The 14,079-nt window shown below is 42.9% G+C and overlaps 1 protein-coding gene across 1 annotated transcript in view; it reads right to left on the bottom strand.

Annotated features, from left to right (window-relative positions):
- MUC16 (mucin 16, cell surface associated) overlaps positions 1 to 14,079 on the bottom strand; it is a 60,642-nt gene that overhangs the window by 5,958 nt on the left and 40,605 nt on the right. Inside the window, exons 47-54 of the mRNA XM_053585714.1 lie at positions 10,526 to 10,698; positions 8,699 to 8,734; positions 7,308 to 7,355; positions 6,327 to 6,448; positions 5,925 to 5,992; positions 4,937 to 5,085; positions 2,366 to 2,529; positions 1,960 to 2,027 (exon numbers count right to left, since the gene is read on the bottom strand). Of these exons, the coding sequence (XP_053441689.1) occupies positions 1,960 to 2,027; positions 2,366 to 2,529; positions 4,937 to 5,085; positions 5,925 to 5,992; positions 6,327 to 6,448; positions 7,308 to 7,355; positions 8,699 to 8,734; positions 10,526 to 10,698 (828 nt within the window). The remainder of the gene's footprint in view (positions 1 to 1,959; positions 2,028 to 2,365; positions 2,530 to 4,936; positions 5,086 to 5,924; positions 5,993 to 6,326; positions 6,449 to 7,307; positions 7,356 to 8,698; positions 8,735 to 10,525; positions 10,699 to 14,079) is intronic.

The following is a 14,079-nucleotide window of genomic DNA, read 5'->3' as shown; positions in this document are numbered from 1 at the left end:
GCTATGACTCCATGGTACTCTACCCAGGGCAACAGAGTGACATTCTTTCTCAAAAAAGAAAACTCAGTGAGGAAAGCCTATTCCCAGGGTGCTTGTCAAAAACAATCAATGATAATTGTTTAATATTGCAGCTTACTGAGGAGGTGTTACCAGCTGGAGGAGGCAAGAGATGAGTCAAACACTTAAAAGGAAAATTTGGGGGAATAAATTGTCTATAGGGGTCTTTGAAAAGCTCTGACAGGCTACAAATGTGCATGACTATGCAGATGACCAGGAGAGACTTGAGAAAGCCTTAATCTCTTACCTCCAGCTGCAAGCTTGGCTTACTGTCTGAAAAACTGGTCAATGTCATACATCATATTAACAGAATAAAGGACAAAAGTCACACAATCTTGATAGACATAGAGAAAACATTTGACAAAATATAACAACCTTTCATGATTAAAAATGTCTATCAAAATCAACAAACTAGGACTAGAGAGAAATTTCCTCAACAGGATTAAGAGCATCTATAAAAAACCCATAGCTAACATCATACTTAATGGTGAAAGATTGAAAACTTTCCCCCTAAAACTAAGAACAAGACAAGGATGTTTGTTTTCACCCCATATGTTATTCACATTGTACTGGAGTTTCCAATGGGGATAATTAGGCAAAATAAAGAAATAAATAAAAGGCATCCAGATTGGAAAAGATGATGTGAAACTATTTCTGTTTGTAGATGACATGATATCATATAGACAAAAATACACATACATGTTACTAAAACCTATTAATTTAGCATGACCATAGGACATAAAACCAACACACAAAAATCAATTGTAATTCTATATGCTAGGAATTAAAATTCTAAAAATAAATTTAAAAAATTCCACTTACAATAGCATCAAAGAATAAATTAAAAATACTGAGGAGCAAATTTAACAAATAAGTACCAGACACATACACTGAAAACTACAAAACAGTGTTGAAAGAAATTTAAGACGATCTGAGTAAATGGAAAGGTATCCTATGTTCATGGATTGGGGATCTAATATTATAAAATGACAACGCTCTTTAGGTTGATCTATGATTTGATGCAATCACTATCAAAATCTCAGATAGCCCTGGCTTGACACTTGTTGCTCAGTGAGTAGGGTGCTGGCTACATATACCGAGGCTAGTGTGTTTGAGCCCAGCCTGGGCCTGCTAAACAACAATAACAACTGCAACCAAAAAATAGCCGGGCATTGTGGCAGGTGCCTGTAGTCCCAGCTACTTGGGAGGCTGAGGCAAGACAATCACTTAAGCCCGAAAGTTGGAGGTTGTTGTGAGCTGTGACACCATGACACTCTACCGAGTGCGACATAGTAAGACTCTGTCTCAAAAAAAAAAAAAAAAAAAAAAAATCTCAGCTAGCTCTTTTGAAGAAATAGATAATTGATTCTAAAATTCATATGAAGTTGCAAAGGACCTCTAATAACCAAACTAGAATTGAGAAAGAACAAAGATGAAGAGCTCTACTTCCAATTTCAAAATTTATTATGAAGTTACAGTTGTCAAAAGTACCTTTATATTAATCTGGAAAAAAAAAAAAAAAAAAGACAGGGTCTTGCTCTTGCTCAGGCTGGTCTGGAACTCCTGAGCTCAAGTTATCCCTTGGCTTCTCAGAGTGTTGGGATTACAGGCAAGAGCCACCACCACATTTGGCCTGATTTCTTAATTTAGTGGATTCTATACTCTAGATTCCATGGCTCTTAGCGCCAGGCAGGTACCTCTATGTCTGCTAAGGTTTGCAGATACTCTCTTGCGTTTCTGTTTAAGGGGAAGCTGGCTTTTTATTTTTTATTTATTCATATATTTTTTCAGCCACAGATCTATATTCCTTGGGCTCTCATCCACAGCTTTAGCTTGGGGGACACTTTTATTTAAAGTACAACAGAAATCCCCAGAGTCTTTAGGTCCTGAGTTGGAACTCACCTGAATGCTAAAACTTGACAGTCAGAAAAATTGCTCTTGATGCTGCTGTTATGGAAGAGTTGGTTGAGCTGAAAGACAGGAAAACATTTCTTAGGTCAGCCCCAAAGCCTAGTAGCATCGAGAGAAGTTTCAGCCACTGAGGATACCTCCTCATCTATTTTTTTTTTCTTGTTATAACAAACACTAGCCAAGGCATGTGTTTCAAAGGATGTCCTGTCCCACAGTATGACTTAGCTGTCTGACCCTGGGCCATCTCCTGAGCCTCTCTGTGCCTGTGTCTTAACTTGTAAAATGGGAATAAGAACCCATTTTCATGAATTGTTATAAAAGCCCACCCTCTGACTAGCCAGTATCCATAGGTTAGTCTCTGCATGGGCACAGAGTGGACACACCACCCCATTCTCACCGCATCCTCGATACTCCTTTTGTTTTGCTGGTGTTTGCCAGCGTTTGGCTGGACTATGTCCTGGGAATATAAAAGGTTGGTGATGGTGAAATTCAGCTGGAAGTGCTGAGGGCTGGAACTGATTATTGGTTGGCCAGTGGGTGAATCAAGAGGTATCTCCATTTCTAAAATTTAAAAAAAGCATGTAAAAATCTCATATCAAGTTTTCCATTTTTTTTTTTTTTTGGAAAACTGTATGGAGATTACTCAAAAGAATAAATGTGGAACTACCATTCGAGCTGAAAATCCCATTGCAGGGTATATACCCAAAGGAAAATAAGTCAGTTTAGCAAAAAGACAACTGAACTTGAATGTTTATCATAGCACAATTCACAATTGCAGAGATGCAGACTCAACATAAGCATCCATCAATTCATGAGTGGATAAAGAAAATGTGGTGTGTGTGTGTGTGTGTGTGTGTGTGTGTGTATACACACACATACCATGGAGTTACTAAGCCATCAAAAGGAATGAAATAATATCATTTGTAGCAATTTGGATGGTACCAGAGACCATAGGCAAAATATCTCAGGAATAGAAAAACAAATGCCACATGTTCTCACTTATAAGTGGGAGCTAAATCATGGGTACACATGGTCACAAAGAGGTGCAACCAACATTTGAATCCAACAAGTGGGGAAGGTGTGAGGGATAAAAATATTTACTCATTGGGTACAATGAATGCTATCTGGTGACAGGTACACCCAAAGCCCTGACTTAAGCATTATACAAGGTATCCATATAATAAAAACATTTGTACCCCCTTAATATATTGAAATTACAATGGGGGCTAGATGGAGTTAGATGATATCTCAAAGTGGTTTGGTTTGCATTTCTCTGATGATTAAATATGATGAGCATTTTTTTTATGTGTATCCAATGTACTCAGTACTACTTTGAAACCAATTTATAATTACTCACACTTTCATATGAGAGATGAATCACAACTATAGCCTAGGATGAAGGAGGGAAGGGGAGGAGGATGAGAAGGGTGGGGGGTGGTACGATAGAGGGAGGGTTAATGATGGGACCACACCTATGGAGCATATTGCAAGGGTACATGTCAAATCTAAGTATTGAACATAAATGTCTTAACACTGTGATTAAGTAAATGAAGTGAAAGCTATGTTAATTAGTAGGATATAAGCACTCCAATTTGTACAAATAATCAACACATCGAATCCCACAAAGGCATAAATATATTCATGATCTATGCATATATGACTTAATAAAAAATATTGAAATTAAAAAAAACGATTCACAAAAAGAGAAAGTTTTAAGAAAGTGGTCATTTCAGCTAGCATACTTATTCCTGGCAGTGTGAGCTGAGGTGAATTTTTACAAAGACCCTCCATCCACCTGTCCAGCTTCCATCCATTTACCTGTCTACCTGTCCAGCTTTCTTTCCACTAAGTGTTATATAAGATTTTACTACAATGTGAGGAAAAGAGATCATGTCTCTCTGGGGCATGCAGGTGCTAATCACTCCTGTGGGCATTTGTCACACTTTTGCTGAAACTCTGATTGATGACTAGATTTCAAGTGCGTCTTTCCACCCCTGGTCTTGTCCTCTCACCCCATTCTCCACATAGCACCCAAAGGATAAGCAGAACTCATTTTTCTTCCTTCATTTCCTCCCTCATTCCCTCCCTTCCTGTATTCCTTTTTTTTTTTTTTTTGACAAAATCTCACTCTGTTGCCCAGGCTGGAGTACAGTGTGTCATCATAGCTCCTAGCAACCTCCAACTCCTGAGCTCAAGTGATCCTCACACCTCAGGTTTCCAAGTAGCTGGGACTATGGGTGCCCACCACAACATCTAATTTTTCTATTTTTTATAGAGATGGGGGTCTCACTCTTGCTCTGATTGGTCTCAAACTCCTAGCCTCAGGCAATCCTCCTGCCTTGACCTCCAAGAGAGCTAGCTAGGATTGCAGGTGTCAGCTACCACCCCTGGCTGCATTACTGATTATTAAGGGGCCCAGGAGGGCAATGCAGGATCTTCCTACATTCAGGGTCAGGAAAATCCACGTGTAGAAAGCACCATTTCTTGCTTGGCACCTGTAGCACAGTGGTTGTTGTGCCAGCCACATACACCAAGGCTGGCGGGTTTGAACCTGGCCCAGGCCAGTAAACAATGACAACTGCAACAAAAAAATAGCCAGGCATTGTGGTGGGCACCTATAGTCCTAGCTACTTGGGAGGCTGAGGCAAGAGGATTGCTTAAGCCCAGGAGTTTGAGGTTTTGAGGTTGCTGTGAGCTGTGATGCCACGGCACTGTACTGAGGGCGATATAGTGAGACTCTGTCTAAAAAAAGTACCATTTCTACGTGGGTGTGACTACTTCATGTTCTCTTCCCACCTCTGCTGGGCATCCCATTGCCAGAGGTCACCAATGTGGGCCTCCAGAAATCCCCGTTTTCCCTTATCTAAAGTCAACACCTCAAACGAAGTATGAGGCTATTCAGATGCCTCATACTTCATCATATAGTCCCATCTCTTCCAGTTATGAAACCAGCCAACCCACTGTGTACCTGTCACATGTAGATCTGCCAACTGGTAGGTGGTGCCCAGCCAGTGGGATGAGCCATTCAGGGTCTTATTTAGAAAGACTTGCTCCACCAAGTGGGGGTCCAGATTGGAGGAGAACAGTGCCTTGACAGTGACCCACATGGGGTTCAACCTAAGGACAGAGACCACAGGAATTTAGCCATCACTCAACACCATCAATGTCTCAAATTGCTACCATCTTTAAAGAGGTGGAGACCTGGAGACATGCTGTGGGAGGGGGGTTGTCTAGTTGACTCCTCCCCCTGTCTGGAGAACAGATCCTGATCAAAGTAGGAGGGCTTTTGGGTTATTGGAACCATAAGCAATGATAGTAACAATGATGAACATTTGCTGAGCTCTTGCTACATAGATCAGGACTCCTAAGAGGTAATTTATATGACCCTACACCATCATTCTGATGAAAGGTATTAGTATAATTATCCCTACCTTAAAGCCAAAAAGCCCCTGATGTTGGGAAATATTCAAAGTCAGCCCTGTGTCCTTTTCTCAAATACAGATATTTAGTTCCTTTGCCCTGCCCTTCTGGGTTCAAATCTCAACTTGGACAGTTCTCTGAGCCTCAGTTTTCCCATATGAGCAAGAGGAATGATCCTTGTACCCACCTCCTGGGGTCTTCCACGAACATTAAACGAGGTGACTACACATGCAAATGCTCACTGGGGAGACTAGCTGGTGGTGAACATTATTACTGGGTTGACATTTTGAATTCTACATCAAAAAGTTGTCTTTCCCAAATGTTCAGGTGTAAAAAAGGAGGTGGATGCTGGGAGTTAGTGGTTCTATGAGGTGAATCCTCATTGCCTGCTCTGCAGATTTATGGCAGGTGGTAGTAGCGTTCACTGACAGGAACCGATGGGCAGAAAGGTGAGGACTTTCAGCTCAAGGATGTGTCACAGGTGCTCAGAAGCACAGCTGCTGGTTTGGCCAATGCATCCGACCTTCTGAACTTACGTCAGGTTTGTGATCAGGCAGGTGTGGAACATGTCTCGTAACTGGCTGCCTGCGTAGAGTGCAGTGACCTGGAAGAAAGGGTAGGGAGAGTGAGGGGGGACTGAGGTCCCTTGGGGTATAGGGGCCACTGCAGTTGGTGGGGAAAACAGAGGCCTTGAAGCAAAAGAGGCCCAAGTTCAAATCCTGCTGCTATCCCTAAACTCACCATGTGACTTTAGGCACACCCTTTCTGAGCCTCAATTTTCCACATAGGAAGTGAGAAAGGCAGCCAGGGCACCACCCTCGTCAATGGAAGGAACCCAGGCCATGTAGGTAAAGAGTTGTTGAAGCAATCACTTAACAGATGGAGGAGTGACTGAGGCACCCAGGGCAAGGAGAGAAGGGAGTGGAGAGAGGTCCCACCTTGTCCTGGATGTCCCTTTTTAGGGTGGCGGACCCTGAGGAGTTGGCACCTGGATGGCTGAGGTTCCAGTTGATGATGCGGAAAATCAGCTGGTACTCACTTAGGATGGGTATTTTCTGTCCTGGAGCCACAGATAGGAAGAAAAGACTGGTGGGGGCCCTTAGCTTTTATTTATTTATTTTTTTGCACAGAGCTAAGATGTCCCAGGGGACAGAATCAGCACAAATCAGATACGAATGCTTAGGGAGGGAGGGTACAGGGATTCCTAAATGGAAAGTTCCTTGGGGGAGGGGACTGGAATTTTACAAGGGTTCTCTTCAGGTGAGATTTCCTGCTATGCAGTTCCACTCCCAGGAATGCTCTTCCATCCTTTCATTTTCCTGAAAAACTCCTATTCATGCTTCAAAGGCCCAGTGAGATAGAGTTCCAGGAGAGCAGTGGCCTATCCTGCTTAATCTTCTTAACTTGGTATTCAAGGTCCTTCCAAATTTGGCTCCAGGGAACCTTTCAGCCTCATTTATTCATCCTCTCTGGGTTAAGGTTTAGACTTCATGCAAACCAAATTCCTTTCAATTCTCCCCATACACTATGCTATCTCTCGCCTCTGAGACTTTGCTCACGAAATCCCCTCTGCCAGGCACACTCTTCATGCCCTATTTGCCTGAATCACTCTTACTCATCCTTAAAGACTCAACTTAGGTGAAACTTTCTCCAGAGAGCTCTCCCCCACCAAACTACACCAGGTATTTCTCCCCAAAACATCTTATGTTGTGTTATAAAGGTCTGTTTGATCTCATGAGACTGGGTGCTCCATGAGGGCATGTGCCTGATTGGACCGCTAGTCTAATCTTTGCAACTAAGATGATCAACCTGACACTAGAATTTTCACACCCTTGCTTTCCAGCTCCTGTATGACAATCTGCTGGTGAAGGTGTGGGGCTAAGAAACCTCTCTTGGGAAGGAAAAGGAATTCCAGATACCTGTGGTGTCTCCTGGAGAAGGCTGGAATGTGGTAACCGGTACATGAGCTGTGGAAAGAACCCAGGAAGGGATATCTGAGAGGGACAGAGACCCCCACGTACTGGAAGAAGCCCCCTTACCTGGGATACAATAATGGCCCAAGCCAGGACAACCATGCACAGATGGGCCATAAATGAGAGTGAGGGAAAAGAGTGATTGTGTGAGTGGAGGAGGTGAGCAGGCCTGTGAATGAAATTAACCCAAAAAAGTAAGAGTGGGGTGAACAAGGGAAAGGCTGAACAAAGAAGACAGATAGATGGACAGACAGACAAGTGGAAAGGTTAAATGGATGGACAAAAGGAAGAATATAAAAATGGTAGAGAGAGAAGGCAAGAAAAATAAAAACAAAGAAGAGAAGTTGGAGAGATAGAAGGACATAGGGAAGAAGAAACAGGTGAATAGGAGAATAGGTGGATGGATGGATGGATGGATAGATGGATAGATAAATAAGATGGATAAGTGGATGGGTAGGTAAAAGGATGGATGGATGGGTAAATAGATGGATGGATGGGTGAATGGAAGGATGGTGGGTGGATGGATAGATGGATAGATGGATAGATGAAAGGATAGAAGGATGGATGGGTAGGTGGAAGGATAGATGGATAGATGGATAGATGAAAGGATAGAAGGATGGATGGGTAGGTGGAAGGATAGATGGAAGGGTTGATGAATGGATGGGTAAGTAGATGGATGGATGGGTGAATGGAAGGATGTGTAGATGGATGGATGGATGGATGGATGGATGGGTAGATGGATGGATGGATGGGTAGATGGAAGGATAGATGGATGGGTCAATGAATGGATGGGTAAATGGAAGGGTGGGTGACTGGATGGATGAATGGAAAGACAGAGGGTAAATGGCTATGAGGATGGGTGGGTGGGTGGATGAGTAGAAGGATGGATACTTCCTGAAAGGAGGGATGGCTGGGAAGATAGATGAGTGGACCACTGGATGAGAGAATAGTCAAATTAGCCAATAACTACTGAGTAGCCCCAGAATTTGAAGTTTGACAACAAAGCCTCTACTGGGGTCCCCATGGGAAACTTTGCTATCAGGAAGAATGGACTAAAACAGGTCGCCTTTTGACCTCAACTCTTATCCCTGTAGGGAATGCTTGTTCAAACTTCTGCCTCCAACCCATAGAGGTGTGGAAAATTCAGAAAGCCAATAATACTATGGCTGAAGATTTAAAAAGAGCCCAAGGACTCAGCATTCTTCTCCCCACTGTGACACTGCCCCCACTTAGGAAACCAGCCTAAATTTGGGGCAAGCTGCCTTTATGAATGAGGAGAAAATCTTGGCCCAAGACCTACAAAAGCTGAAACAGGCACTGGATTGAAAAACACATACTTGTAGGAGGTTTATCTGGACCACGTTCATTATAACCTGGAAGCAAAGAAGTTACACATAAGGGGAAGTGACACAACAGTCCCAGATACTCCCTGCCTCTGCCTATGTGGGCCTCTACCTGGATGCGTTTCTGTCTGTGTACCCGGTGAGCATTTATACACCTCCCAAGATATAACTTAAATGTTATCTCCACCAAAAAGGATTTCCTCATATTTCATTAGACACCACTCTTTCTGACCCACCTCTCTTGGCATGTTCGCCAAAGAGGCTCTCACCTTTATGTTCAGACATCTGTCCTATCATTCATCCACCCCCATCACCCCTTCCACTTTCCCTCCAATCTATTCCTCTATCCAATCAATATTTATTGAGGGCTTACAACGTGTGAGGTTCCATTTATATTTGTGGAATACAGTGCTGAACAAAACAGTTTCTGCCCCACTTGAGTTTACATTAGGACAGGACAGGGTGCACATGCAAACTAGATCTATCATGGAGCTGGGCACAAGTCCTGGCTTATATGCTTGGTCACTCTAAATAAACAAACAAAATAAAACACATAAAGTGTTCAATTTGCCAGGGGAAAACTCTAAACAGGTCCTACAATGGCCATGTAAAAGGGACCAGATGTGAACTGAGGATATCAAGACCCAACCTGCATTTGCAATAGCCAAGAAATGTAATCAAGCCTAGTGTCCATCAGCTGATGACCAGCTGAAGAAAATGTGCTATGCATACAGAGTGGAATACTATCAAGCCATAAAAAAGAATAAACTTATGCCTGCTGCAGCAACGCAGATGGAAAGGGAGGCCATCATCTTAAGCAAACGAGTCAGACACAGAAAGACAAGTATTGCATGTTCTGACTTGTAAGTGGGAACTAAATAACGTGTACACATGGATGTCGAGAGTGGACTGATGGACCATGGAGACTTGGAAGGGTTGGGGGTGGAGGAATGGAGCATGAGAAATTAATGGGGACAGTGGATGACTTCCTCACTACACAATCTGTGCATGTAACAAAATGGCACTTTTACCCCATAAATTTAAATACTAATAGGACATTAAGACCTAGACTGGCCACAAACCTGCTGTGGGTGTTGGTGGGTGCCTGCCTCTTTCTGTGCCTTGATTTCCACCTTTGCTATCCTGGTATGTCATGTTAAGTGATATAGGGCACCCACCCCACGGGGCAATGGTGATAACTGAATATGAGTTGACAAGTACCTTTCCCAGTTTGGGGAGGGAAAGGGAGCCATTTGAACAATCTCTCCATGGTAGGGCTTTTTCCCTCAGAACCCCATACCTTCTTAAATGCTGTGTTTTCCTTAGTTCTAGGCTGATGCTGACAGTGTGCCTGAAGCTTAGACCCCCTAGATCTTCCTAGTGTAGGGGCACATATCCATAGAAGTGTATTCCTCTTCAAGGGGGAGGAGAAAGCAGGGAGGGGAAACAGATGTATTTTATTTCTCCAGGTCTCTCCCAAAAACACTGTTCTGTGAGTTAAACACATAGAGTAGAACATGGTATCAAATGGTGACAAGTTGTACTCATGCCCTGAATCCATCACTCTCAAACTACCCACTTGAGTAAATCGGTTAACCTAAGTCTCAGTTCCTTCATCTGTAAAATGGGATTAAGCAAAGACCAACCTTGCAGGATAGCTCTCTCTCTCTCCGTGTGTGTGTGTGTGTGTGTGTGTGTGTGTGTGTGTGTGTGTGTGTGGTGGAGCTGGGATTTAAATCCTAAGTCTCCCCGTAGAGAACCAGTAAATAAACACCTTCTTGGGCTGCAGGGGTTGGGGGCTAGGGAGGCGGGGCTGCTCACCATTAACATAGAGGCTATCTTTGTCCAGAGAGTAGGGGCCCAGCTGGGTGATGCCGTAGGTCTGCTCGCTCAGCTCATGGAACACCCGCTTGGCAAGCAGAACCGGGGCACCATGTGGCTGCCAGTAGGTGCAGAACAGGTCCACCTGTGTGTGGCTGCCTTTCTTCAGGGGCCTGAGGAGGAAGAGAGGGACCTTTGGGGGAGGCAGCTCTCTCACTGGACACCTCTCTACCTCACAGCCCAGGAGCCAGCCTTGTTGAACCCTCTGCAGCTTCTCCACCTGGTCATAATCTCTCATCTCAAGATCTTTGCATTTGTTACTTCTGTCTTGGAGCCTCTCTGCTTCCCTCGGTTCTTGGTCATACTCCAGGTCTTGGGTTAGAAGATGAATAATCCTCATTGTCACCATCATCTTCTTCACCAGGAACCTTCCCAAGCTAGGTAAGGGGGCTCTTCTTTGTCCCCCAGCACCCCAACCCTCCCCAGTCACTGCCCTGGCCACCCTCTATCTAATCATAAATCATCTATCCTTGCTCTTTCCAGAATGTGGCCTTCATGAGGAAGTAAAGAGGCCAGTTTACTTTCCCATTGTGATATTGCAGCACCTAGCACCTTGCCAACCTCATGCAAAAACCAAAGTCCTAATGACTGGATTAAAAACATGTGGTATTTGAAAACAAAGGAATATTATTCAGCTCTGAAAAGGAAGGAAATTCTAAGACATCTGCAGCATGGGCGAAGCTTGAAGACATTATGCTCAGTGAAATACACTGGTCACAAAAAGACAGTAACTGTACAATTCAATTTCCATGAGGTCCCTGGAGGAGTCAGAATCACAGAGACAGAAAGCAGGATAGTGGGTGCCAGGGGCTGGGGAGTTTTTGTTTAATAGGCAAGGAGTTTCAGTTTGGGAAGATGACAAAGTTTTGGAAATGGATAATAATGATGGTTGCAGAACAATGTGAAGATACTTAATAATACTGAATGGTACATTTAAAAATGGTTAAGAAGTTAAATTTTATGTTATGTATATTTTACTACAATAAAAAAAAACAAAACCCTGAAGTCCTCCAAAGCCCTCCACAGTGTAGACCCTGCTGATGCCTCAAATCTCATTGTTTTTCTTTCTCCTTCTTTCTCTGCTCCAGCCACAGTCGCCTCTTTGCTGTTCACTGGACATAACAAGCTCATTCTTATACCAGAATCTTTGCACATGTTCTTTTCTCTTCATAGAGCAATTTCCATGGGTATTTGGGATCCAACTCAAAAGTATCCCTGGCCAGCCCGAGCTAGCATGAGACCCTGTTTCTAAAAATAGCTGGACATTGTGGCAGGCACCTGTAGTCCTAGCTACTTGGGAGACTGAGGTAAGAGAATCGCTTAAGCCCAAGAGTTTGAGGTTGCTGTGAGCTGTGACACTACGGCACTCTACTGAGGGTGACAAAGTGAGACTTTGTCTCAAAATAATAATAATAATAATAATAATAAAAAATAAAGTCTCGGCACCCGTAGCACAGTGGTTACAGTGCCAGCCACATACACTGAGGTTGGTGGGTTCGAACCCAGCCTAGGCCAGCGAAACAACAATGACAACTGCAACAAAAAATAGCTGGGCATTGTGGCGGGCACCAGCTACTTGGGAGGCTGAGGGAAGAGAATCACTTGGGCCCCGGAGTTTAAGGTTGCTGTGAGCTATGATGCTACAGCACTCTACCCAGGGCAACACAGTGAAACTCAGTCTCAAAAAGAAAACACACACACACACACACACACACACACCAGCAAACACTATTCCTGGGTAAAGCATCTCTTTCTATCACTCTTTATATTCCAGATCACTTTACCTTATTTGAAACTACTTTACTTAGATATTTATGTTCCTGCTTAGTGCCTATTGTTCTCCATCAGATGAGGGCAGGAATAGTATCTGTCTTATTACTCTGCACCCACAGCCTGCCTCAGAGGATTGCTACCAAAGGCACAGTTGAGGAAAAATGTAAATAGAAAAGTGCATAATAAATAGCAATAGAATGTAAATTGATCTAAGGTATTGAGAGTGATTGGTTGATGGGTACAGAGTTTCTGCTCATAAAAAAGTATTGGCAAAAAATGGTAGTGATGCCTGCACAATACTGTGAATATAATTTATGCCACTGAATTGTACACTTAAACATGGTTTAAATGGTTAAGATTTTATGTTACATGTAGTTTTACCATAATATAAAAATTAATGATGTAATATTTTAAAATGGATGTGGAAAAGGACCTTCCAAAAATAGCCTGCACCGTATATGTCTAAAGGAAATGAGATCAGTATCTCAGAGAGATATCTGCATTCCCATGTTCATTGCAGCGTTATTCACAATAGCCCAGATGTGGAAACAACGTAAGTGGCCTTTAACAATGAAGGGACAGAGAGAATATATATACACAATGGCATACATGACACAGTGAAATGTTACTCCCTTCTTAAAGAGGAGGAATCTGTGCCATTTGGGATAACATGATGAACCTGGAGGGCATTATACTAAGTGAAATAAGCCAGACACAGAAAGAAAAATACCTCACTTACATGGGAATCTCAGATAGCCTTACAGAAGCAGAGAGTGCGATGGGTGGGAGGAAAGGAGAAGGAGGTGACGTTGGTCAAAGGATACTAAGACGTGATAGATATATTGATTAGCCAGAATGTGGCCATCATTTTATGATGTACATGAAAACATGAAGTTGTATTCTTTAAATATACCACCTTACTCTTGTTAGAACAGCCATTATTAAAAAGCCAAAAAACAACAGATGTTGGTGCAGATGTGGTGAAAAGGCAATCTGTAACATTGTTGGTGGGGAAGTAAAACAGTACAACCTCCACAGAAAACAGGATGGAGATTCCTCAGAGAACTAACAGCAAACCCACCATTCGATCCATTAATGCCACAATTTATCTGAAGGAAGATAAGTTATTTTATATATATATTAAAAAAAGATACCTTGGGTGGCACCCGTGGCTCAAAGGAGTAGGGTGCCAGCCCCATATACCGGAAGTGGTGGGTTCAAACACAGCCCCGGCCAAAAACTGAAAAAAAAGACACCTGCACCTGAAAGTTCACTGTAGCAAAATTCATGACTGCAAAGATGTGAAATCAACCTAAATGCCCATCAACAGGCAAGTGGATAAAGATAATGTGGTGTCTATATGCCATGGAGAACTACTCAGTCCTAAAAGGAATGGTATAATGCCTTCACAGAAATTTGGATGGAACTGGAACCTGTTTTCCTCAGTGAAATATTTCAGGAATGGAAAAATACCATATTCTCACTTACAATGTGAGAGTTAATTGAAAAGTACATACAGTCATAAACTGGCATATAGTAGCAGTCCCACCCTTTTTGTCACCAGGGGCCAGTTTCATGGAAGGCAATTTTTCCATGGACTGTGGTGTGGGGGAAGGTTTTGATATGTGTCTGCAAGCAATTGATTTATTATGGTCTCTGCACAGTCAAACTTCTCTGCTAATGATAATCCATATTTCCAGTCATTCCCCAGAGTTCATCTC

The sequence above is a fragment of the Nycticebus coucang genome, chromosome 3 (assembly GCF_027406575.1).
Source record: "Nycticebus coucang isolate mNycCou1 chromosome 3, mNycCou1.pri, whole genome shotgun sequence".
In the NCBI taxonomy this organism is placed as follows: domain Eukaryota; kingdom Metazoa; phylum Chordata; class Mammalia; order Primates; family Lorisidae; genus Nycticebus; species Nycticebus coucang.
Note: the sequence above shows the minus strand (reverse complement) of the source record. Positions and strands in the feature narration are given on the sequence as shown.